The following is a 23,616-nucleotide window of genomic DNA, read 5'->3' as shown; positions in this document are numbered from 1 at the left end:
TGGTATTTGATCAATGGTTGGAATCAACATTCTTATTTTTTATTGTCTTCCTGATAATAAAGTATCTTATTTTCATTGTGTTTCTTTATTCAATTCAAATTCACCATGACGCTTAGAAAGGTAAAAACCATCAATTCTCTGATCCCAAAGAGTCAAACTATTACTGTTCTTTAAGAAAAAAAGTGATTTGTGGAATACAATCGTATTATAACTTATCCAAGGGAGCCAATATTAATTTATGTGTATTTTTATATAGTGAAATGTCTTCTCCCTCATTCACTTAAAATGAACTCCAGGGATTTACTCCTTCAGCACTTAACTGTCCTTTCAAGTCACTTAGAGTATATTAATATGATTTTTTTGGAAGTGAAATGAGACATTAAAGAAGGACCTTCTAAGTTTGTTATTCAAGATTCTCTAAAAATTGGCTCTCAATTAATTTTCCCATCTATTTTAAACTTTGCCCGTACCCTTTATATATTTGAATTAAAAACTGTAAAATCATTCAGGATTCTCTATGTGCCAGAAACTGTCCAGATGTTTTATAACTTTGAGCCTTTGTTAAGACCATCTCACTCTGATCTGGAATATTCCTGGTCCTCTTTTCTGTCTGTCCAAATATAAATCACTGTTCAAGGCTTAGCTGCCCAGCCCAGTCCATTAGCCAAACCCTCTTTTCCTGAATTCCTGGAAGCCTTACTATTTTTACTACAGTTTGGCCTGTATCATTTACTGACATGCCTTATTGTTCTCATATTCAACATAGTTGAAATAGAATGGTTAAGTAATTTCTCAGGCATTTTCTTCTTATCTTCACTGCTCTGGCTTGTTGACCTTAGGGCACTTAAGAAAGGACTCAGATCAAGAATTCATTTGGAATTAGTGCCAGTCGGGAATAATTTGAAATAAAACTCTGTAAATGAGGGAACAGTGATTCCCAACTCATAGGCCTTGAACCCCAGGCAGGGGGAGGAGACAGGGTTTCAGAGAAGGCTGTGGGAGGAGTTATTTTAAGCTGTTATATTCTATCCACAAGTAAGACTATATATATACATTTACATACATCTTATATACACTGCTATTTTCAGTTGTGGGTAGGTGCTCTAGATAAAAATCATTTGATACATTTTCTCACTTCTAGCTCTGCTTCTGGGACTTCACTTAATCTTTCTTGTTACCCCATAATCATATCCCAGGTTTACAGTCATTTGTTATTATCAAATTTTCTTACATTAACAAAGGGACCTACTGAATCTTTTTCTTTTCTTTTCTTTTTTTTAGAATCTTTAAAAATTATAATGGGTTTCCCAGAGTTGTAAATTGGTAAGCACTCACTTAGAGGGTTTTAGGAGAATGTGATTCATTCATTAGGCTATATACGTCCTCAGTTTTAGCTCTTCTAACTAGTTGACATACAGTTTAACAGAAAACACACTTCTTTTTGCAGAAAATTTTAAGTAACCTATCACACTGAATTTTGCTCCAAAAGAGTCAATTACAACAACAAATCATCAGATCTAACTGGGGCAGGATGAAACCATCGTACTTGTCCCAGAAAAAGTTGGAATTATTGTTCCCAATGTTTATAGAGTGAGAGGTACATGTGCTTAGGCTTCCAAAAAGGTCAGACTTATAGTAGGGACAAGACAAGTTCATGATTATTCTAGGAACACAGAATGCTCTTTGGTCTATTTGAAACGGGCTGTAGGGCCACGAGCTCCCACATATTCTTGTCTTTTTTGGGATGTTGGTTCAAGCTAAAGAACTTGGTGAGAAGAAAAGTCATGGAAGCTTTCCCTTCCTTTTTAAATTTGCACAGGGAAGAAGCACATTTATCTTGGCAGCATCTTCTTACACATGTAAGCTCTACATGCTAGGCATCAAAAAGTGCCTTGCAGAAGAAAAAGTCAAGACTTTAAACTGGGCAAATCATCAGGATTTATGGAATCAGCTCCCTTTGTGTTCTGCTTTTCTCTTATTCATAATCTATTATGCTTTCCCTAAAAACTACTGCTTAGGCACTTTAGATAAATTCTGAATTCAGAGTCAAGATTTTTTTTTTAATGGGAGACAAGCAAATTGATAGCCTGGCCTTTTTTTTTTTTTTTTTTTAAATGACAATAGGTTTGCCAATTCACTTAACTTACACTTTCAGTTATTATTTACTTTACTCCTAATTCATTTTTTGTTTTTAAAAAATATTTATCTATTTTAGAGAGAGATTGTGTGTGTGTACATGAAAGGGGAGAGGCGCAGAGGGAGAGCGAGAGAGAGAATCTCAAGCAGACTCCATGCTAAGCACAAAGGTGGATTTGGGGTTCCATCCCATGACCCCCAAGATCACAATGTAAGCTGAAATCAAGAGTTGGATACTTAACCCATTGTTCCACCCAGGCACTGGAAATAATTCATTTTTATAAGCGGTCTCTTAACTCTTTCATCATTTAACACATTTCATTCATTCCTACACTCATTCAATATTTATGGAGTGCATATTATGTGCTTCACTATTATATTAAATCCTGAGAATAAAATAAGTAAACCAAATATGGTCCTTGACAACATGGGAAGCTAATGAGCAGTGAGAGGGAAAAAAAGAAAGAAACCCAAAAAATCACATCAACAAATGTAAAATGCAACTGTGGTATCTGTTATAGAGTATAATTAAGAGGCAATATAAAAGTCTGTAAGAGGCGAATTTGATTGAGGCATGGGACCAAGGGTGACTTTCTGAGGAAGCAGCAATGGAAGTTGGAGATGGAGAAAGGGAAGGAGTTGATGAAATGAAGAAGGGAAGGAAAATCATTCCAAGGAGAAGGAACAGTATGTTCCAGTGGCCCCTGGAGGAAGAGAGGATGGTGAATGGTAAATATGCAGAACAGAAAAGTCACCATAGCTGAATCGCAGAGGAAAAGGGGTCACATGGTGAAAGAGACAGCTGGAGAGGCAGACCACTTCTGTATACTCTGGAAAATTCCGATGTGGAAGAACAAGATGCACTCTGCCAGCTGTTCAAAGGAATTTTCCAAAGCAAGTCAACTCTTCGTCCTTCCAAGCAGGAGTTTGTACCCAATCAGCACGGTAGTAAGGCTCCACAGCATTTCAGAAACCGCTCACTTTAGAAGAGTGGCTGACAGAGGAATAAACATGGGTGCTGAGGGAACGGTGTTACCCACTGGAAGCATCAGTAGAGGCTGATTTAGAAAGGGGTTTCCTTGTATTGCTTGTAGAATGCACTACTTTTTTCTTGAGCAGTATCTTTACCCCTTTTGAGGGGTGGGATTGAAGAATATGCTTAGCAAAACACATATTAGTTTAGTGACCTATTTTTTTTTTTCTTTCCAGTATGAAGACTCACCTATAACACTAAGCTCTGCATTGGAAAAGATAACTCCGTGTTTATTCTCTGCCACACACTGATACATGCCAGCATCTGAGAGATTCACTATGGTTATGTTGAGAGTTCCTTGCTCAATTAGAATTCTATCCTGTGAAAGAAAAGAGGAACACAAAACAATGACCTTCTACAACAGAGACCTTAAGGCAATTTTGCTACATGTTATATCAAAGGGGCTTAATGAGAAGAAAATAGCCATCATATAAGCAATTTACATAACATGATCTATTTATCTGTCAAGTAAATTTGTGGCAGGTCAGACGCTAAATGGAACAACCTTGTACGTCAGTTGGTAAATGGAATTCAAATTGCGGACTCTGGAGTTCTCATTGATTCAATAGTGAAACCATTCAGATTAATATCGCCTCTAAATAGATGAACTTGAAATTCAAAAGTCTTTCTTACTCTGAGGCTTTGTGCACACTGGGGAAGTGGGGTGGGGAATACAACCAAACTTACTATTTAGAGTATTAAAACACTCAGATTATGAACAGACAATACTCTGAAGGTTAATAGAATTATAATCTTCTTGGAGAAGCAGAAAAAAAATATTTCACATTGGTTGAGGTTTACTAAAAAAAAAAGTAGGTATTAATGATTTAAGGCTCCTTTACTGCTGCTGTCAGTGGCATCATCTAAGCTTAGGACCATCTTTTGGTGGTCATTTGGAAGAAAGAAATTAGTGTATTAAACAAAAGACTATTTTCATTTGTCAGCCTGAGGATATATAACTTGCATTATCAATTTTCCTAAGTCCCAGAAAAGATCTCCTCCTCCCCCAGGAACCTGCCATTTAAAAGAAATAAAATAAAGACATACTGGTTTTCTATTTGCCGTAGGGTTGTGATTTAGCTGGGTGGGCACCTTACTAGGCGTTGATCAAATCTAGGTATCCATGTTCCCTCACATTAAATAATAGGGAGAAAATGCCTATTATCTACCCTACACTGTAGTGGTTTGAATTTGGCTTTTATAATTGGGAGAATCATGGAGCCAGCAGGAGCCCTTCCAGGGACAGGAGAGGAGTATGTGACAGGGCGACAGCCCCCTTTCTGCTTTGTGTGCACTGATGACCCACCACTGCTCACAGCAGGCACTTTTCCCTGGGCTGCCTGTGGTGGAGGAAATCTGAGTATGAAAAACTGGCTCTCGACTTGAGGCCTGAGGAAAATGTCACATTTCGGTGAACATTTGAGTTCAGTAGAAAATACAACAAGAAAGTTAAATTGGACGCAATTGTTCCTCATTCTAAGGTCCTCCTCATCCTCCCTCTTGCTTCATTCCAAGCTCTTTGTCAGGATTTGCTCCCTCACAGGGCATTTCTGTGTTATGTCAACCTGCCCTCTCTCATAGCAGATTCTGTAGTACCTTCCAGATGCTCTTTCAGAACCAAGGCACTTGTTCTCTCTGGTAAGTCTGATGACTGCTCATAGCTGCGTCTCTCTCTCTCTCTCTCTTTGGGAAGTGCTCTTGACTGAAAGAACTTCCCAAATTCAATGACTGGTCAGTGTATGGGATACAAAGGCAGACCTCCCTTTGGGGCAATTTGGGAACCGCTTAAGGACTTTCTGCTCCAGTGCGCCCTCTGAAGGCCTCTGTTGGAACCGCTCCACTGTTTAACCTCTGCCCAGTCTGGCTTCTTTGACTCCACAGGTTAAGCTCTGAGAGCTTTCCCAGCATACCTCCTGAACAGAAAGCTCTGCTGCAGAGTCTGTTTTTAGAAAACATTCTCAAAGATGGAGAGTGACCGCTTCAGGATTTCAAAGAGCATTTGAATTTTTCTTCCCTTTATACCATATCCTCTCCCCCACACCCCTCTTGCTCAGGATCTCATCTTCCATATAACCAATTCTGAAAACCTTATTCTGGCAAACTTTACCGGTTCTGAATCCAGCAGACATTTAATATTTGGATCCTGGCTCCATTACTTACTAAGGATGGATGTGATCTTAGACAGGGGTTTCCTTGTCTGTAAACTGGGCACAGCAATAGCACATACCTCATAAGTTTCCTTGTGAATATCAGATGAGACAATGAGTTTAAAGTGTCAAGATCAGTTAGCACTTGTTAAATGTTTGAGAAGTACACCTTCCAAATCCTTTAAACATATTATTTTAACCTATCATGTCCCCTTACAAAATGAATAGTCTGCATGGTTTTTATTTCCGTGGTTATGTATTTCTAAAATTTCCATTTTATGCTTTTAAAAAGCCTGTTTATCTCTCCAAAATATCTTTTTATTTTCATAGACAGGATTTCTTCATGCAACTCTTTTAGCACCCAAAGAGACTCATTCCTTTTGCTTGGTTAGAATATTCTATAGGCTGGTCATCTTTCTAAAAAATAAATTTTTGCCTATGTTTTGGAACATTGATTTGCAGGTTTATTAATGAAAAAGATTATTTTTCTTTGTTTTTATTCCCGTTCACAGTTCTCTGGCTCCTCTACCTAATCCCCTGGGCCACCAGTCTAGAAACAGATCTACTCAAGGATTCTCTGAGGTCCTGATCTGTGAGGATACTCAAATCACTGCAGCTCTCATCCCAGAGGCAGTGGGAGTCGGAGTTCCCAGGATTTCTCTTGTACCACAGTGTCCTGTTACGCCAGCCAGGTAACAGGTTTGACTGCTTCTTTTACTGGATAGCAGCAGGTGGGGAAGACCCGCACCCTAAGTCTTTACTGCAAAGATATTGTATCCTGTCTCCAGAGACGATATATTTTTTTAAGCCTGAGCTCTCAAGTACCACTGCCTGTTCTCAGGCCTACCGTCTGGTGCCTACAGCCCCTGGGATCACTTTTTGTTTTTGTTCTATTTCTGTTGCATGACAGATGTTAATCTTACAATTGTGTAGGTCATTAGTACATGTCTGGAGGCAGGGTGGATGTTTTGAGGGTGATTGTGTTGGATATCACATTGTCCAGAAATCTCCACAGGCAGAAGAGAATAACAAAACCACATTGAGATGAGAATTTGTATGCTGAGAGTTCTTATTCTCTCTTATCTGGAACATACGCAAATTTGTATCTTAGCACAATTACAAGTTTCAGACTTTGCATAACTTTCTAAAGGTACAGCCAAAGATGTTAATTGGTGAAAACCAAAGGTTCTATACCGAAGCTTAATTAAACAAGGCTGAAGAACTGGATTTATGTTGTTTCTATGTATCCATTGCATTCACTTCCACTTTTTCTACTATTAATAATATTTGATTGTTTATAATTTTGGAAATAAAACTTGTCATTTTCCTGCTTTCATAACAATGAGGCCACAGTAAACATTATAGTCAGTAGCAAGAAACAATTATCATCAGTTGGCTTACCCGAGTTATTAGAGGTTCACCATTTTTTAGCCACCTGTATGTAGGTTTGGGCCTTCCATTTGCTTTACATTCCCAAAAGACATTTTCTTCTATGGCCACGTGTATATCATTTATTTTTTGAATCCAATTAGGTTGAGCTATAACAGTTCAGAAAGCAAAGAAAATATGTATATTCAGTGTATGTTGAGTCTATTTTTATCACATGCAATCAAGAGACAGAAGTAGGCTTATAATAAAATTACGTTTCCAGATGTTTTGCAAATTACAGGACTGGGTAAGAGTTCAGGGGGTACTTTTAGAAGACAACCCACTCTATGTCCAACTTGGAAGGTCCTGTTTTTGCAGCCCATGTGGCTGGTCTTTTAATTGCGAAAGGCAGAAAATAAAACTAGCACTGCCATATGGCAAAATTAACTGTCCCTCTCCCGCAAGCATCTATTCTTTTCTTTTCTTTTTCCTTTTTTTCTGGAAGAAATATTCCATACTGTCCCACCATTTTTGGCTGGGCTCATGTTTTCCTAGATACACACTACATTTCCCAGATTTCTCTGCAGTTAGAGGTAACCATGTGACTAAGTTCAAGCTAAAGGTACCTGTGTGAAAGTAGTGAAAGCAACTTCCAGGTTAGTTTATGAAAGATACTTGTCCTGGACTCTCCTTGGCCCATACCAGTGATGGGAAAAAAGGGACAGTTCCAACAGCCTTAGGCTCAGAGAGAAAAGCTACGTAGGATAAAAATGCTGACTACCCATTCTTGGACTTTGAATGACCTGGTAGAGCAAAGCAGCCCCATTCACACCCACCAGCTTATTTTTGGGGAAATATGTGGAAAAGAAATAAACTTCTTTTTTTAAACCTCTGTATTTTGGGGTCTTTCTGTTACAGCAGCTTATTCTGTCCCTAAATATACTTTACTCCTACACATTATATAGATAATTGTGTAACTTCTTTCTTCTTCTTGACTACATCACTGTTTATTATTGACTTATTTCATATTGATAGAATGTTATACACAAAAGTATGGCTCCAGGATTCCTGAATGAGTCCTGATTTTTACTGAAACTTTCTTAGGAAATCAAGTCTTACCCACAGTCTAACAGGAATTCAAAAACAGCACTTAACTCCCACATTGCCCACTGCCCAGTACCACTCCCATCAACCAAATTATGCCATCTTTCTCATGCTTCAGTTGAACTCACACTTGTTTCTCCTTATTCTCATTAGACATAAAGACCACCTTAATTCCACATTCCATGTCTTCACAAATATCAAGCCTTGCCGAAAGCACAATTCACGCTATTGTTAACTGTAATGGCAAATGTATTTAAGTAGAAGACTTTCAGCCCAAAGTTCATGAAGAAGGGAACTACAGCTGTCATTCTGGAATATTTTCTTCTCACAGGGCATTTCTATAGGGTAATGCCTACCAATATAAACCTAATAGTTAGAATTGTTATTGGTATTCAATTGGCAGATGCTGCTCAATATTCATAACATGTCTCTTAGCTGACCTGACCGCAGTATCTTCATTTAGTGAGGCTTCAAATCAGCTATAATTCAATTCAAAAGGAAATTATTAGTGTTGAGGCTAAGCTGTCTATCTTCTCTACTTACTAATAAACAAAACTAGAAAAACACTCAACAAGTCATTTAACCAGCAGAGGTCTCTAGGTCCCTGAATAAATGTTGCTTTCTCCTTTTAACATCTTCTAGCAATTGCTTGTTTTTCAAGGAGCAAAACACAATTTTACAAATCCTCTCCTGAGGGGGATGATGCATTGCTGCATATGAAGGGAGGCTGTAAGGGTCGATTAAAAAAAAAAAAAAAAGTTATAACATCAACAAGCATTAACTTGAACGAAAGGTTATCACCTTCATCCTTGAAAGAGCTGCAAGTCTGCCATTGTTCTGTATCTTCCTGCTGCTAATGCAAAGGGAGCTCAAAAGGTAGATACCTTTTCTGTTCTCTGCTTGGAGAATTTGATGTGAAGCCCTGATAGGGCTAATGGCAGTTGTGTGCCTGATTTCACATTCAACCTGCTGAATATTTACCCCCCACAGAGCCCACGAAAACAAAGCAAACAGGAAAAGCTACAGAAATCTATGTGGAATATTAACAACTAAGCCAAACTTTTCAAAGAGACTGAGGGAAAAATAAATGGAAGGGCAAATGAAACTTATGAAGCAATGTCAAGTTGAAGTTCAAAAAGGAAACATCAAAACCACGTGCAGAGACTGAGATTTCAATGTCACGGATTTCCTGTAACACTTGCACTTATTCATTGCTCTCTCGCAAAACTATAGAGAGCTTGCAGTAGCAAAATCTTGCCATCGCAAAAAGGGAGATGGGAAGGGAAGGAAGGGCCTTGAGAGCATTACAAAAAGACCTTGCAAAGTTCTAACTAATTACTTGCATGGGTTCATTTTGTCTCTTCCAACAGGGCTGTGGAGGTTAAGGTGCTTGACAAGAATGCTCAGTGGTGGTTATTTGTGCTGGCCCAGGTGAAATCACAAGCAAACGCAGGAGTAGAGAGACATTATCAGGCGTTTTCTTTATTTTTAAAGTAAAATTAACTCCTAGAAGCTAAAACTGAAATGATAAAACCATATTCCTTTTGAAGTGAACACCTGGACAAGGACCCAGGATTAGGAATGGAATATCATATTATATAAATGGCAAAGAAGGAGATTATCTTTCTTTTTCACATGCCAGTTGCAGATCTATAGGGCAAAAGCCCACATGGTGAAGACTTCTGCTGTCACTCATTGAGATGAGATGAATCAGATCTAAGTGGGGTGAGTTTCTTGTGTAAAGTCCTTTGTCTGATGGAAATTGTTTTTCTCTCTCCATATCTCTATGGGTCACCTAGTTCTAAGTCCTTGAACAGCAAATGGTCCATTCTAGTGCATGACAGAAAACATGGTTTCCTTGGGTGGGTGGGGTAGAGAGTGGCTAACGCATATGGGCTTGTGGTATTTACTCCTTGGAATCTAGTTTCAACTACGTTTGATGATGCCATGCCTAAATGATAACTCTATACAAGGCCTGAATAGGTTGGTATAGCACTATTATTTCAGAAAGAATATTTAAAATGCCTTTTCAGGTAATATATGTATATCCCACATATTAAACAGAATTAATCACCTCCATTTATTAAATCATCCATTTTGGTCATTCATGTTCTTTCAAGGTTTGAAACGGAATAAACCCCACTCTAAAACATAACAAGTCTTGTCCTCTAGCTACAAATTCAAATATAAGGTTAAATGATTGTTTTGGATTTGACCTGTGACACTGTTAGTCTCTTGGATAAATGAACAATCTTTACATTTTGGTCTTTTGTGCAGTAACTGCCAGAAATGACCTGAATCTTTGTGTATTTCAGACATTGGAATCATGTAAGCATCATATCCAATAAGAATTTAACTGTAGAGGGACAGAATTTGAACTTTGTGGCCAAACAATTCTCAAAGGAGACATCTCTGATTCTTCAAAATCAGACATTTCTAATAGGAAAAAATGCCATCCTGAGCCTTAGAGCTCAGAAATTTAAAAATGTAAAAGGAATGATATGCTGGAGAAAAGCATTTAAATTACTATTGCAAAGATGACCCAGTAGCCATTTGAAATTATTTCTGGTTTCTTACACAGTCTTGGAGAAAATGAATCACCTCCAAGGAAGCAGAGCTTTGGCTAACAATGTTTCAGAAGTTTGCTGATAGTGGGTTTTATGAACCTGGAGATAATTACTATCTTCAATTTACCACCTGTGTGTGTAGTTGTTATCTCCAGTCTGGAAATCTGGATTGTTGACAGAATCACTGAGATATTCTCATTATCTTTGCCTTGAATTCAATGTTTCCAGTGCTGGCACTTGAACTATTCATTTTGAAACCATACTATAGAGACTCTTCCAATTTATCACTACAGTCTCCTTTTCAACCCCTGACTTCCCATTTGCACAAGTCATTGAATGGAAAGATCAGCTTTACCAGAAATACTTGTATTGTGTTCTAAGCTCCCGTACTTTTTTAATCTTTGTTCAGCCCTCATCCTCTGACTTCAGTCTCTCATCTAATGCACACACAACAGCAAGCAAGTATCCTAATACGGGGGTTTTCTAATTCAATTCTGTGAAGCTCTTAGGGTTCTGGGGAAGTGTTGTCTTTAACCAGAGAAGCCTTGCTTTGTTTTAAATATTTAGAATTTCATGTAAAAAAAAAAAAAAGGGACTTAATGAATAAACAACATGTGCACTTTGAAAAATACTATGCTGAAGTCATGTAAATCTTGTTTTGTCAGAAGCAGCTTTGGATTTGGGGCCTGGAGATTGAAAGCTTGTTTTCTCATTTAAATTGAGGTGAGGTTGGACTTGACAGTGTCGGAAGTCTCTTCTAACTTTAATATGCTAAGTCTTGAGATTGCATCCTGAATCAACTGAACTCTTGAATCTCCTGGGTTCACAGTTAATTTGTGCTTCACTTGGACCCTCCTATTTAGGGTCTCTTTACCTCTATGCTGGACTTTTGCCTCTGGCCAACTCTCTCTCACAGGTAACAATGATAAACTCTGCACAAAAGATAAAAGCCGACTACTGGGAAGGCATACTGGAGGGCAACCAAGCACATTTCTATTAACAGGTATTCACTAATACATACAACAGATATGATTGTAGGAAATAATCTGTGGTAACATAATGGACAGGATTTGTGAACGTGCTTTGCATGCTGTAACTGTTATACATACTAAGAGAACATTACCATCATTTCATATTTTTAGGCTAATATTTATAGTACCCTGTTAGCTACTTCTCTTACTTTCTCTGTAACTACGCCCATTGAACACATAGCCCCTGTCATGAAAGGGTCTTTTTTGTCATCAAGTCCAATAAGCCAGTTCCTCCTCAAACCTTTGTTCTTACCACTTTGTCTTTTCGGAGTATTCTCTTGCACTTCATTCCTAACCCGTTTTTACTGTGAAGAAACACCTCTTCCATGAAGACTTCCCTGATCTTCCAATTGTAGACCTTTTGAACACATCCTGTTCATTTGGCACAAACAGCCTGTTTTGTGCCATCACTTCTATTGTTTTTGTAAGGCATTAAGGTTGGTTCACTAAGTTCACTTCTACCCCAGAAAACCAAGGTATGACTCTAGCCTGAAATGGATTAATTTCCTTTTAATTTATAACTTGATCACTGCCTAGTAATTCCCAAAATCTGCTCTTGTTGAATTTATCCCTTTCTCCTTCCCTTATCTACCTTTTGAGCAAAATACCAAACATCGACACTATGTATTTATGGACTACCTCATCAGTGTCCCTTTTTATATGTCATTTCTCAACCTCATAGTAACCTGTAGGCTAAATAGAATTATCCTCATTTTGTAGATGAGGCCCAGAAATATTAAGGTCTCAATTCAGAATGTGGTTCAGTTAGGATGAACACATAGGCCTGTTTTGCCTTCAACATCCATGTTCTATCTATAGGCTCTCAAAATATGTTCAACCCTACCTATCAGTGATGATGGGAGCATTCTTTTGAACCTGTGTCTCTCTAAGTATGGTCTCAGGACCACTGGGGTTTCCCAGGTCTCTTTCAGAAAGTCCATGAGAACTCTTCCTTCCAACTACCTATCTGTAGGAGACCATATTTTCTTCATTTACTTCAACCAAGCCAATACATCATGATAGACTGACTAGAGAAGCACATAAGAGTCCAGCTTTCTTCTGTTAAGACAGACATTAAAGAGATTTGCGAAAACATAAGCAATGTCCCTCTTGTCATTAATTTTTTAGGGAAAATACAGTCAATTTCTTAAAATATATCAATTTTGTTAACATGTTTTCATTTTAAAATAAAGAAATCACTAAATTAAATTCTTCGTTTTAATTTCTAATATGGTATCTATTAGTAGGTATAGCCCACATAAGCAAAAACTCTTTGGAGTATTTAATAATTTTTAAAGGTGAAAAGCGGTCTGAAACGAAAAATGTGAGAACTCCTACTTTAGACAAGCACAGAAACTTGCAGATAAATGAATCCACTTATGTAAAACTTGCCACCAGTATACTTAAACAGTATTCCTTGCTGGGTAAAAAATTGTAATAGCACCTCTGCTTCCTATGGCAATACACAGTGAAGGAACTGAATTGTATTTCAATATGTTGTCCTTGATATGGCTTTTTCTTCCCTAATCTGAAGCTTCTCTTGGGTAAGGATCTCATGACCCTACTTCTGTATCATTTCCCATTGGCCATCGTTTACACTGTGTTCTCAGTGTACACCTCTTGAAATATTGCAGTAAGCATCTTATTGGAACTACCAGACAAAGAGAAGGAAACAAAAATTGCTGACTTTATTTTAAGTGGCACCGAGGGAAATTGAGGGTCTCCATATCAGTTCTGTCCAGAACAATTAAGCAGACTCTTGCTCTACTGTGGAAGTACCTTATCTACTGTGTTCAGGTTTTGGTCACTGTGTCCTTTAAGCTGCTCTGTAGGGCTGACTTTTATCTAGTGATCACATATACTTAGCATATCTGGGGGGAAATTAGTATGCTGTCCTGCATGATGCTTCTGTATTCACTTACTGATGACCTTAGAGATACTCAAACATCGTTTGCAGAGTCATCGAGCCTACAGTTATGCCATTCGAGCCAAAGGACCAAAGCATACAAAGTCTAGACACACAACTAAATGTGTAATTTCTAAAGGAAAATAAAAAGAGCTATTTGGACTCAATAATCAGGTGATTATCTTAGAAAATAGAAAGTGAGAAAGTCAACTGTTCATCTGGATGTTTTCATTTTATGACCTTGGTTGTGGAAGATATGCAGAAAAAGTATCTAGATGATTAATGGATTTCCCCCTTACCTACTGTATTAAAATGTCTTCTTGGCAGGAAAATTAACATGCAGTATAACAGATAGAGCAGCTCTAGTCATGGCTCTGACTCTCACTCACTGTATGATCTTGGGTAAGTTATTTTATGTCTCTGGGCTTTCTTTTCTTTCCTTATAAAAATCAAAGGAAAGGGTTGGCCTCCATAGTTCCTTCCAGTTCAAACATGACAGGATTCTATGAATTGAAGCCTGCTCAAATATTATATTCCTCAAATATTCCATTTTCCTAATGGAAATATGATGGCTGCACTCTCCTAACACCTGTTACCTATAGGAGAAATACAAAAGGTATTAAATAGCAGGTTCTTTTAGTTCACACTTCATGCTTCTAAATGATGGCTATTTAATACTATATGTCTATTTGTGAAAGAAAGGAAGTGACTATACAGACACAATGAGGTGGAAAAATGAGTAATTATCAAGTGAATCAAATCCATTTTATACTTTCCTTTACCGTCCTCAAAGATAATTGCTTTAGCACTCTCATTTTTACTTTGTCTATGTGGACTGGCTACAGGACCTGATGTGACAGCAAGCGGTGAGCTTTGTGGAGAACCAAGAGCACCTTAGCATGCTTGTACTTGAATCTCAGCTTCACTCTGCTACTTGCAAACAGCTTAGCACAGAGCAAGTGTTCTCACAGTGTGGACTCTAAACAAGCTGCGACAGCACTACTGAAGCATAACTTCTTAAAAATGCAAATTTTCATGTGCTATGGTGAGTGCTGTGAAGTGTGTAAACCTGGCGATTCACAGACCTGTACCCCTGGGAATAAAAATATATTATATGTTTATAAAAAATAAAAATTAAAAAAAATTTTTTAAAATGCAAATTTTCAGGTCCTGCCCCAGCCCTACAGAATCAGGACCTCTGCATAGGGCCCGATAGTCAGTATTTTAACAAATTTTCCGTGGTATTCTAATGCACACTGAAGTACAAGAACCTCTAACATAGAGGAAGGAACACGGCATTTGGAATCTAGCTCTGCTTCTTACTATGTAAACTTAAACTGGCTCTTTGGGAAACAGTTCCATCTGCAAACTGAGTTTATAAGAATAAGTCTTATTGGCTCTAACTTCAAAATATATCTTAAGTTTCTCCATTTATTTTGTTCTTTAAGTCCCAGCCACCAACATCTCACCTAGATGGCTCCCTGACTGGTTGTCCTGCTTTGGCTTTTGGTTCCCATAATCTATGCACCACAGAGCAACCAGAGTGGTCTCTAAAGCGGTGAATCCTATGAAGTCATTTCCCTATTTAAAATACTCCAATGTTTTCCCATTATACTCAAAATAAAACCCAAACTCTGTGCCTGGCTTGTAAGGTATCTGTCATCCTCCTATTTTTCAAAACTTTTTGCCCTTTTTCACCATGATTTAGTTATATTGGCTTCCTTGTTGCAGCTCAAACATGTCACGTAATTTTCTATCTTGGGGCCTTTGTAATTCTTTACCTTCTGCCTGAGGTGTATGTCCCTTGAAAATCTGGCTCTTTCTCATCCTTCAGGTTTCAGCTCAGAATTCAGTTCTTAGACTAGTCTTCCCTGACTACTTTATCTTATGAAGCCTTTCCCCTCCTCCTTGTTATTTTCTGTCATATCATCCTGATTATTCTCTTCATAATTCTTAATTACAATATGAAACTTTCTAGTTCATTCATTTGCTTTGTAGTATATTATCTTCAACTTCTAGTAGAATACAAGCTCCTTGAGGGCAGGGATTTGTACTGCAACCCTACTGCCTGGCATTGCCTGCCATAGGTATAAAGACCTCTTTAAGCAATAGGCTTGAGCAGTGGAAATTTGAGCAAGGCAAAATGGCCCAGAATAGCCACCTACCTGAATGCAACAGGGTCATTAAGCTACCCACCTTGAAATAGTCACAGGCCCTAACTTACCACTTCTAATAGGGGCAAATTTCCTAAGATTACCAAAAAAGGGAAAATTCCATAATAATTGTATTGCCATATTATTGCCATACTCCCTCACTCCACCCTATAACTATAGCCTCTCACTACCACCTCGTGGCAGACATTCTCTCCTTTGCTGTCTCCATTGCTCCCTTGTAGTGTGTTCTCCTTTGTTATAAATGGGTGAATTTTTTACTGCCTGTGCCACCAGCCCTCACCCAATCAGGATGCCTCACAATACATCAGGCAATGGAAAAAAAAAATTGCTGAACAAGTTAATAATATATTAAAATCCCTGGAAAATTTCTACCTTTAGCAACAAAGATTTATTGTATTTTACTCTTGAAAACTACAGATCTATTTGTAGAGAGTTTTTTATGCTGAAAAAATGTCTGAAAGATCGTATTAAAAGTAGACTGCACTATATAATGCATAAACTTATCCTGTCACTGTGTCCCATACCTGAAACTAATGTAACATTGTGTGTCCACTATGCTCAAAACAACAACAACAAAGGAACAAAACAAAAACTAAACCACACTGGTCAAGTATAAGTCACGGCAAAAATAAATTGGAAATACAGGATAGGGTAAAATATTTTATGTCTGAACTAGTTTTAATTCTTCACAGAGCCTAAACATGAGTAGCACATGCTAACCTAAAGATAGAACTATAGTGGGAATGTTCCAACCAGGAATAGGAGGTTCCACATTCTGACACAGGGAAGATGGGAACAACAGAATCATGTCCAGCAGGCGGTTGGAGGAAGGTTTAATTGTTCCAGTGTAAAGTGAGAAAAAAGGCGGTATCGCTAAACTAGATGAGAAGTTAGCACACCTGTGGTTGTTGAAGTGGAGATTTGATGAACAGAATAAAAAACTGAAACCATAAAAAGAGAAGCAGGTTTCTAAACTCAAACCCATGGTTTATAACCCCTGAGCATAGCACATCTTAATGTTATAAGAAACTCTCTTGTCAACAAAGATAGAAAGTTCATGGATAAGTGACTGGGGCTATTTTCTCCCCTTTTGTGATCTACACAGTGATTTTAATTATAATAACTCATTTAAATTGGAGATCTAGACAGCTGGATATTAGGAACTCAGCACTGGGAAAACCCAATAGAGACAAAAAAAAGAAAAAAAAAAAGAGAGAGAGACAGAGAGAGAAAATGACAGCCAAGCACTTTTGTATAATTAATCTCTCCTGTGACAATGAAAACAGTTCGATAATTTCTGTGTCACTGATATGCTAGTTGAGGAAAAACAAAAGAATAAACATAGATGCAACAGCCAAGTGCTATTAAAGTCAACTGATCTGACAAGCTTTTAATACCAAGGGTGGTTGACAACTGAGAAAAAAGCCGAGTTATCTTCAGAAAGCAGGCAAATTTCATTCCGCTCTTTCCCCCATGCATGGATGCAGATAACTCCATTTAAAAGGGAAACACTGTTAGAACCTGATTTTCATCTCCAGGGCAGGATCCCTGAAGGAAAAAAAACCAAACCATTTTATTGCACAAGGCTGAGGGCCAGTGACAAGTTTGACTCTCCAGAACAGTGACTCTGGAGTATTCTTTTTCCACTGCAGGAAAACTTTCACTCACTAGAAAGCACTACCCCAACTCCTGGTTACAGAACATTTCATACTTTCATAACAAAAACAGATACTTCACTTAAAAGAAAACCATGAAAGCGAAAATGATCTTATTCAATTAGCTGAACAACTCAAATAACACTCAGGAACAGCCACAACTAAATCAAAAATTCTATTCAGCTAATAAAAGAAGAGAAAACATTAGCCATTTATCTGAATAGTTTCAGGTTGTCCTTGCCTGACATATACGAAATTATTATGCTTGTGAGAAAAATGTACTCTAAACACTTGAAAAATACATCAATTGTATCTCACTAAACAAATGTGTAACTTTTGGTCCTATGGTTTTCAGTCAATGGACTATGGAGTCTTTTACTTTCAACCAATCAAATAAAGTATCAAATACCACAGTTTAAGAAAGAGCCAAGATGACATTTCAAGTCCATCATCTGGCTTGAGTAGAATTAGTCCTTTATAATTGTTGAAGAAAGATGAATGATTAAAGAAGTGTATAAGCTTATTCAAACAACTGTTGCCCATGTCATCATGTGAAATGGTTTCTAGAACGTGTGTGCTCACCTGTCACCCTGGATATATCAGGTAGGTAAGTTCTAAATCCTGAGGGTCATGTCGGGGAGCTCCCTGCAAGCTAGCTGATACTCAAAATATCCATTCAGTTTCCAATTGTGTTTCTAAGGAAGATTTTATGATGAATAAATAAAGTCTTTGGCCATATATATATATATATATATATATTTTTTTTTTTTTTTTAAAAGACTATTTATTTGTTTATTTGACAGAGAGAGAGAGAAAGAGAGATCACAAGTAGGCAGAGAGGCAGGCAGGGGGAGCGGGGGAGAAAGTGAGAGGAGGAGGGAGAAGCAGGCTTCCTGCTGAGCAGAGAGCCTGATGCGGGGCTTGATCCCAGGACCCTGAGATCATGACCTGAGCTGAAGGCAGAGGCTTAACACACTGGGCCACCCAGGTGCCCTAATCTTTGGCTGTATCTTAAAACCCAAATGCTTTGGAAGAAGGAAGGTAAAATATTTATTTTAAATAATTATTATCTGTTATTTCAAAAAAATAAGGACATTTAAAACTCTTACTACAACTTGCCCCTAAAGAACTACTCTCAGCACTTTAATATTCATTGTTGTATATTTAAACTATTTTTGAATAATTATCAGTATACAATAGTTATTTCCCATCTCCCAGAAAGATGGGATTCAGACATGTTCCAATTTGGCAGAACTCAATTTGCTTTCAAAATGCCTATCCAATGAAATTCCTCTTTGGATTTCAAATCAATACCCTGACAGGGGTTTCCAAGATTGGCTAAATTGATGACCACGTGCTCGAGGTTTTCCATTTATATTACGTTTGGATCAATGCCGATGATTTGATTGGAATAGGAGCAGCTGCACATAAAATGTCTTTGGGGTGAGAGAGATTTGTCACGCTCTACTCTGATAAGAACTAAAATTGGGGAGTGTGCATTTTGAAATGTTCATGGTACCACATTAAATTGCTATCAAATAGAAGCAATTACAAAGAATTAACATGAGCCCCAAATCAAAATTCGAAAGAAGAAAAGCACACAGTTTAAAAAGAAAAACATCAGGAGAAGGAATCACAAAAGCTTTCCTGTGTCATGTTTACAGCTTGATGGGAAGAGGAAAAACACTTCTTCGCAAGTGCATTCCCACTAATGCCCATCTCCCAAACACCTCAGCCTGATTTCTTCCTCTCTGCTTGTCAACATCCTTGCCCCCCACCCTCACTCTCCACACCCAGAATCACCCCAGGAACGCTAATTAGCAGCAAACCAAAGCTTTTATACAGTCCTGTTTTACACAATCTTTCCAGAAAGCCTGAAAGGAAACCTCCCAGTTTATGCTTTTAGTGCCAAGGTTTTTAGCATTACAAATGATAAATCCTAAAGGTAAACTTACCATAAAAAGTCAGTTGTCCCCTTGCTACATTTTTCCCTCTTGAATTTTCAGCTACACATTCATATAAACCAGCATCTTCCTGCTGAAAATTGGGGATTTCAAGAATTCCATTTGACTTGTGTCTTCTGGCTTTCCTTGCTATAGGCTTTCCATCAGCTCTTCTCCAGATAATAGTTGGTACCGGACTGATAGTGAGAATAAAAAGGAGTACATTAAATTAGAGAAAACTGTACCTTTTATTTGAACCTATGCTTCCCATAACCCCTTTCTTCTTGGTTCTAAACATATAAGCTTGCCTTAGACAGTATTCCCAAACTTCATTCATTCACATATCACTATTATGATTTTAGCTATATCCACATTTCCAGTATTACTATTTATATATTAAGTGTTTTTCTTAGAATCAAATAAACTTTCTTAACCTTAATAAAAATATATAATATTATCTCTAAAATAAAAAACAGATTTTACATGCTTGCATTTTTTAGTGTAACTGTTTTTTTTTCCCCTAAATCATAAATATGAAAATAGAAATGTCTGAGCACAAATGTGTCAGATTGAAGATGACTGCACTTTCACATTCTTCCCATACGAGGTCCAGGTTTTCCTCTGCCTTAAACCTGCTGGGTTGTTTGTCGACTTTGATTATTGAAATAAGACAGAAGTGATGTTTTGTCAGTTTTAAGGGACAGGCAAGAAGAAACTGGCAGCTTCTACTTTCTGTCCCTTGGAATATTTTTTATAGAACCTTAGCAACTTATAGCAGCAGCTGACTAGGAGAGTGGTTTGGGGAAATTTTACTTAAAATAGTAAGATAAGGAAAGAAGCCATCAGTGGGGTCTTTATGTACTCTCAAGGCATCTATCACCCTACAGCCATAACTGTGAGAACACATCTTAAATTGCAAGGAGGGCATCATTGAGTCTGCAAATCAATGGTTGAGCAAGCTACCCACAGCTTTTAAGAGTGTAGCTTCCTATCAGGGGATACAATTATTTACTTATTTATTTTTCACAAAAACACACACAGAGAAGTAATTAGGCTAAAGACTTGCTAATCTTCTCTGGAAAACCTGAGATGGTATTTAAAAAATTAAAGCCATCAATTCTAGTACACTTGTTTTAGAACAATTTAAGTTAATTCAACAGACACTAACTCAAAATGCAGAAATGGCTCTATCAAAAGTACATTACGGGTGCCTTTACATTTGATGAGATATATACTTAATACATGCCTTTACAAATAACTGTACTTAGACACAGTCTTCCTGCTCTTAAGTGGGCAATGATGATGTGTTTTGGCAGCTGGATATGCATACCCAAACAGTTCTGTGCAGACTGGAGGAGCCCAATTTTGGTCTTTTGTTTTTATTCCAGTGCCATTCAAGCAGTGTGAATAGAGTTTAATTCATACCCCCTTTGAAATATGAACGATTTGAGTTTTGCTCTTTTTCCAAAAAAGATTTTTCAAGGTGTCACCTTGTATAGTTTACCAAATTTATACCTAGCTTATCCAGCTACCTGTTTCCACCTTTTCCCTGGATTGCATTTCCTAACGTATATATTTAAAATAAAAAATGGGCCCACGCTATAATATTTAGCAATCTGTTTTTAGTCTCTTAGCAATAAATCATGGGTATTTTCTCTGTCTCATATGTTGCTGTACAACTTGCCTTTTAATGTCTGTACAGTGTTCAGTCCTACAGATATGTCATAATTCATTTCATGTGGTAAGTTTTCAGGATACAAAGATTTATCACTGTATTGCATTGTGCCAAAGTAAAGATACTATTGTAGCTCACACAGCCCCAACTTAAAAACATGGAAACCAAAAGAATCCTTTTATTAGAGCTGAAAATACAATGATAAAAAGGAACATCTTTCTTCTATGGCTGGTGTGAAGTGCAAAAAAAAAATACGGAAACAGATTAGGTGCTGATACTGAGGTTGAGCATGCTAGTGTTGTTGCATTAGTCAACATTTGGGCACAGGGAGAGGATGGGGAGTTAGCGACGGGCTAGCTGGAGAGAGGGAGTAGGGTGCAGAGATTAATGTCAATCATTAAAATCACAGATGATCTACAAATTTCATTTCAGAAGATAGTGTGTATCATTTATGCCAAATCCTTTTTTCAGTGTTACCGGGAAAATCTTAACTGATCTGTTTTTCATTTTCTTTCTGCCCTCGCAAAGATAATCTATGGAAAGGTTAACTGGATCCCAAGTAGGCTTATCACTCCACAGATGTAATAATAAAGTGAATAATTTTCAGATGTAAGATCTTACCTATCTTTAGCTAGAATAGAAGGAAATCCAAACTAGAGAGAAGAGACTGGGCATTTAAAAAGAATTTCAAGAAAAGTCTGATGCATCCTCTCTAAACTAGGGCAAGAATGAAAGTCCATATTTTCCCAAAGAGTCAGCTTGAGTGTATCTCAAATGAAGGCCATTGTTTTCCTGTCATTCTGGGTTAGACAGCGTGCACATTACAGGTCACAATAATAGAACAAAATACTTTTTCAGAATTGCCCATTCTCTTCTCCTTTGTGGCTGTGTCAATTGTGGCAGCCTAATCCCCCTTGTGCTATTACATGTCCCCGCTCAGTGGTGAGAGGGCAGAATCAAAGATGCATACATAGAATTACCAAAAGAAAGGCTTGTCTTGCTTTTCACTCACCTCAGAAACCATTGCTATGAACAGTGCACATAAAATTGTCTACCTGCCCCAGCCGAAGGGAGGACAAGATGGAAGAGAAACCAAAACTTACTTTCCTAAGGCAAAGCATTCCAACTTCACTGTTGTTCCTTTGGCAGTCGGCACTGTTTCTGGGAAGTGCACTTCTATTTTTGGCTCATATTCACCCATCACCCCTGTGAATAAACAAAGGAACTAAGTCTCTGAGGTTCTTTTCAAATGTACGTAAGTGTTCTTCTGTTAATGTAGGATGCTCTCATACATCATTATGTGCACAATTAATTTCTTCATTTAAAGCTGGTTCTATCTCTAACCAGCCTTGAATTGTGGCTCCTCTCCCAGTTACTGCTAGGGGAAATTTTGTATCACAGTGTTGTACCATCTGCCAGGATCAAATTCTCCGTGCATTCAACTTCACTTATCAAAAAACATTTTTTTCTTTTCTTTCTTTTTTTTTTTTTTAAAGATTTTATTTATTTATTTGACAGAGAGAAATTACAAGTACACTGAGAGGCAGGCAGAGAGAGAGAGAAGGAAGCAGGCTCCCTGCTGAGCAGAGAGCCCGATGCGGGACTCGATCCCAGGACCCTGAGATCATGACCTGAGCCGAAGGCAGCGGCTTAACCCACTGAGCTACCCAGGCGCCCTTTTTTTTTTTTTTCCTTTTCTTTTCTTTTTAAGGCAGTTATGGACCAAAAAAGGAGGGGAGAGATAATGTCCTAGTCATCAGGAAAATAAAATAAATTACTGAAAATATTGTAGAAAAATTTTAAGTATTAAAAAAAATCTCCATGATTGATTCGATCTATATAAGAAAAAAATCTTAATAATCAATTTGTGACCACAAAATACTTTATTATTCACTTTCAACACCAATCTGATCCAAGCACAAATTAGTGCACAGAGGATAACATCAAATGCCAGTATTAGTGTATTCTGAACCAATGTAAAAAGGACAGTAGGAAGTAACTATAAAAAGTAACCTTAAAATTATACCCACCTTCTTAACGGCATGTTTACTTTGAAGGTTATATTCTCCCATTTTCCCATATCCTAGAAAATGTACAATGGTGGCCAAGGTAAAATAACCTAACAAAATACTTTTTCTAAGTCCCTACTTTAAGTCTAAATATCTTAGTGCATACTTTACCTAAGTCCATACTTTATAACTGAAGACTTACCAATTATTTCTTATCAATGCCTTTTTGACCCCATCTCCCACTGCTCTAATTGATTGAATACATTTATTTCTATTCAATTTCTAATCCTTTTCCATGGTCTCTGATTCAGCTGTGCCAGTATGAAGTTTGGAATTACTTAACTTAGTAAGAAATGATAGGCTCCTCCATTTCACCTTTTAGGTATTCTATAGTTCCAGGAAAAAAGACTGAGGGATTCAGAAGAAAAAGTAAAAGCAAGGAACAGATGATGACAGGTACAATGACAGAGGGAAATAATTTCATTCATTTTGCAGAGATGATCCTTTTTGATGCAGCTTTAATGTTTGGGAAGCATCAAGGGGATTTCCTTAATGTGTAAAAAGAAAATCAAAAGTGTCAGATGACACAGCTGTCTAGCTAGGTTTGCTATGAGGTATGTCATCCAAAGTGCGAAGTTGAACATACCTGTTTAGTTTCTTCCTTTCATAGCATGATAGGGAGGATTGGATTTGGAAGGGATCTTTGAAATAATTTAGTTGAGCATTTTTAATCTTGGCATCCATGGATTCATACTTTCCCACAGAGTGGATCTGTAGCTAGCAACCTATTCTCAAAAGGGGCACCTGGGTGATACAATCAGTTAAGTAAGTGCTTGGTTTTGACATAGGTCATGATCTCAAGATTGTG

At 37.6% G+C, this 23,616-nt stretch overlaps 1 protein-coding gene across 10 annotated transcripts in view; it reads right to left on the bottom strand.

Moving 5' to 3' along the window:
• Positions 1–23,616, bottom strand: part of CNTN4 (contactin 4) — a 935,293-nt gene that overhangs the window by 149,713 nt on the left and 761,964 nt on the right. For 9 of the 10 annotated variants that reach the window (XM_032325555.1, XM_032325501.1, XM_032325492.1 and 6 more), the window contains 4 exons: positions 21,843–21,945; positions 19,077–19,261; positions 6,718–6,854; positions 3,359–3,488 (listed from right to left, as the gene is read on the bottom strand). In XM_032325555.1, coding sequence (XP_032181446.1) covers positions 3,359–3,488; positions 6,718–6,854; positions 19,077–19,261; positions 21,843–21,945 — 555 coding nt within the window. The remainder of the gene's footprint in view (positions 1–3,358; positions 3,489–6,717; positions 6,855–19,076; positions 19,262–21,842; positions 21,946–23,616) is intronic. The other variant, XM_032325566.1, reaches the window with a different exon arrangement.

This window comes from Mustela erminea, chromosome 1, assembly GCF_009829155.1.
Source record: "Mustela erminea isolate mMusErm1 chromosome 1, mMusErm1.Pri, whole genome shotgun sequence".
Classification (NCBI taxonomy): domain Eukaryota; kingdom Metazoa; phylum Chordata; class Mammalia; order Carnivora; family Mustelidae; genus Mustela; species Mustela erminea.
This window is presented reverse-complemented; position numbering and strand designations above follow the sequence as displayed.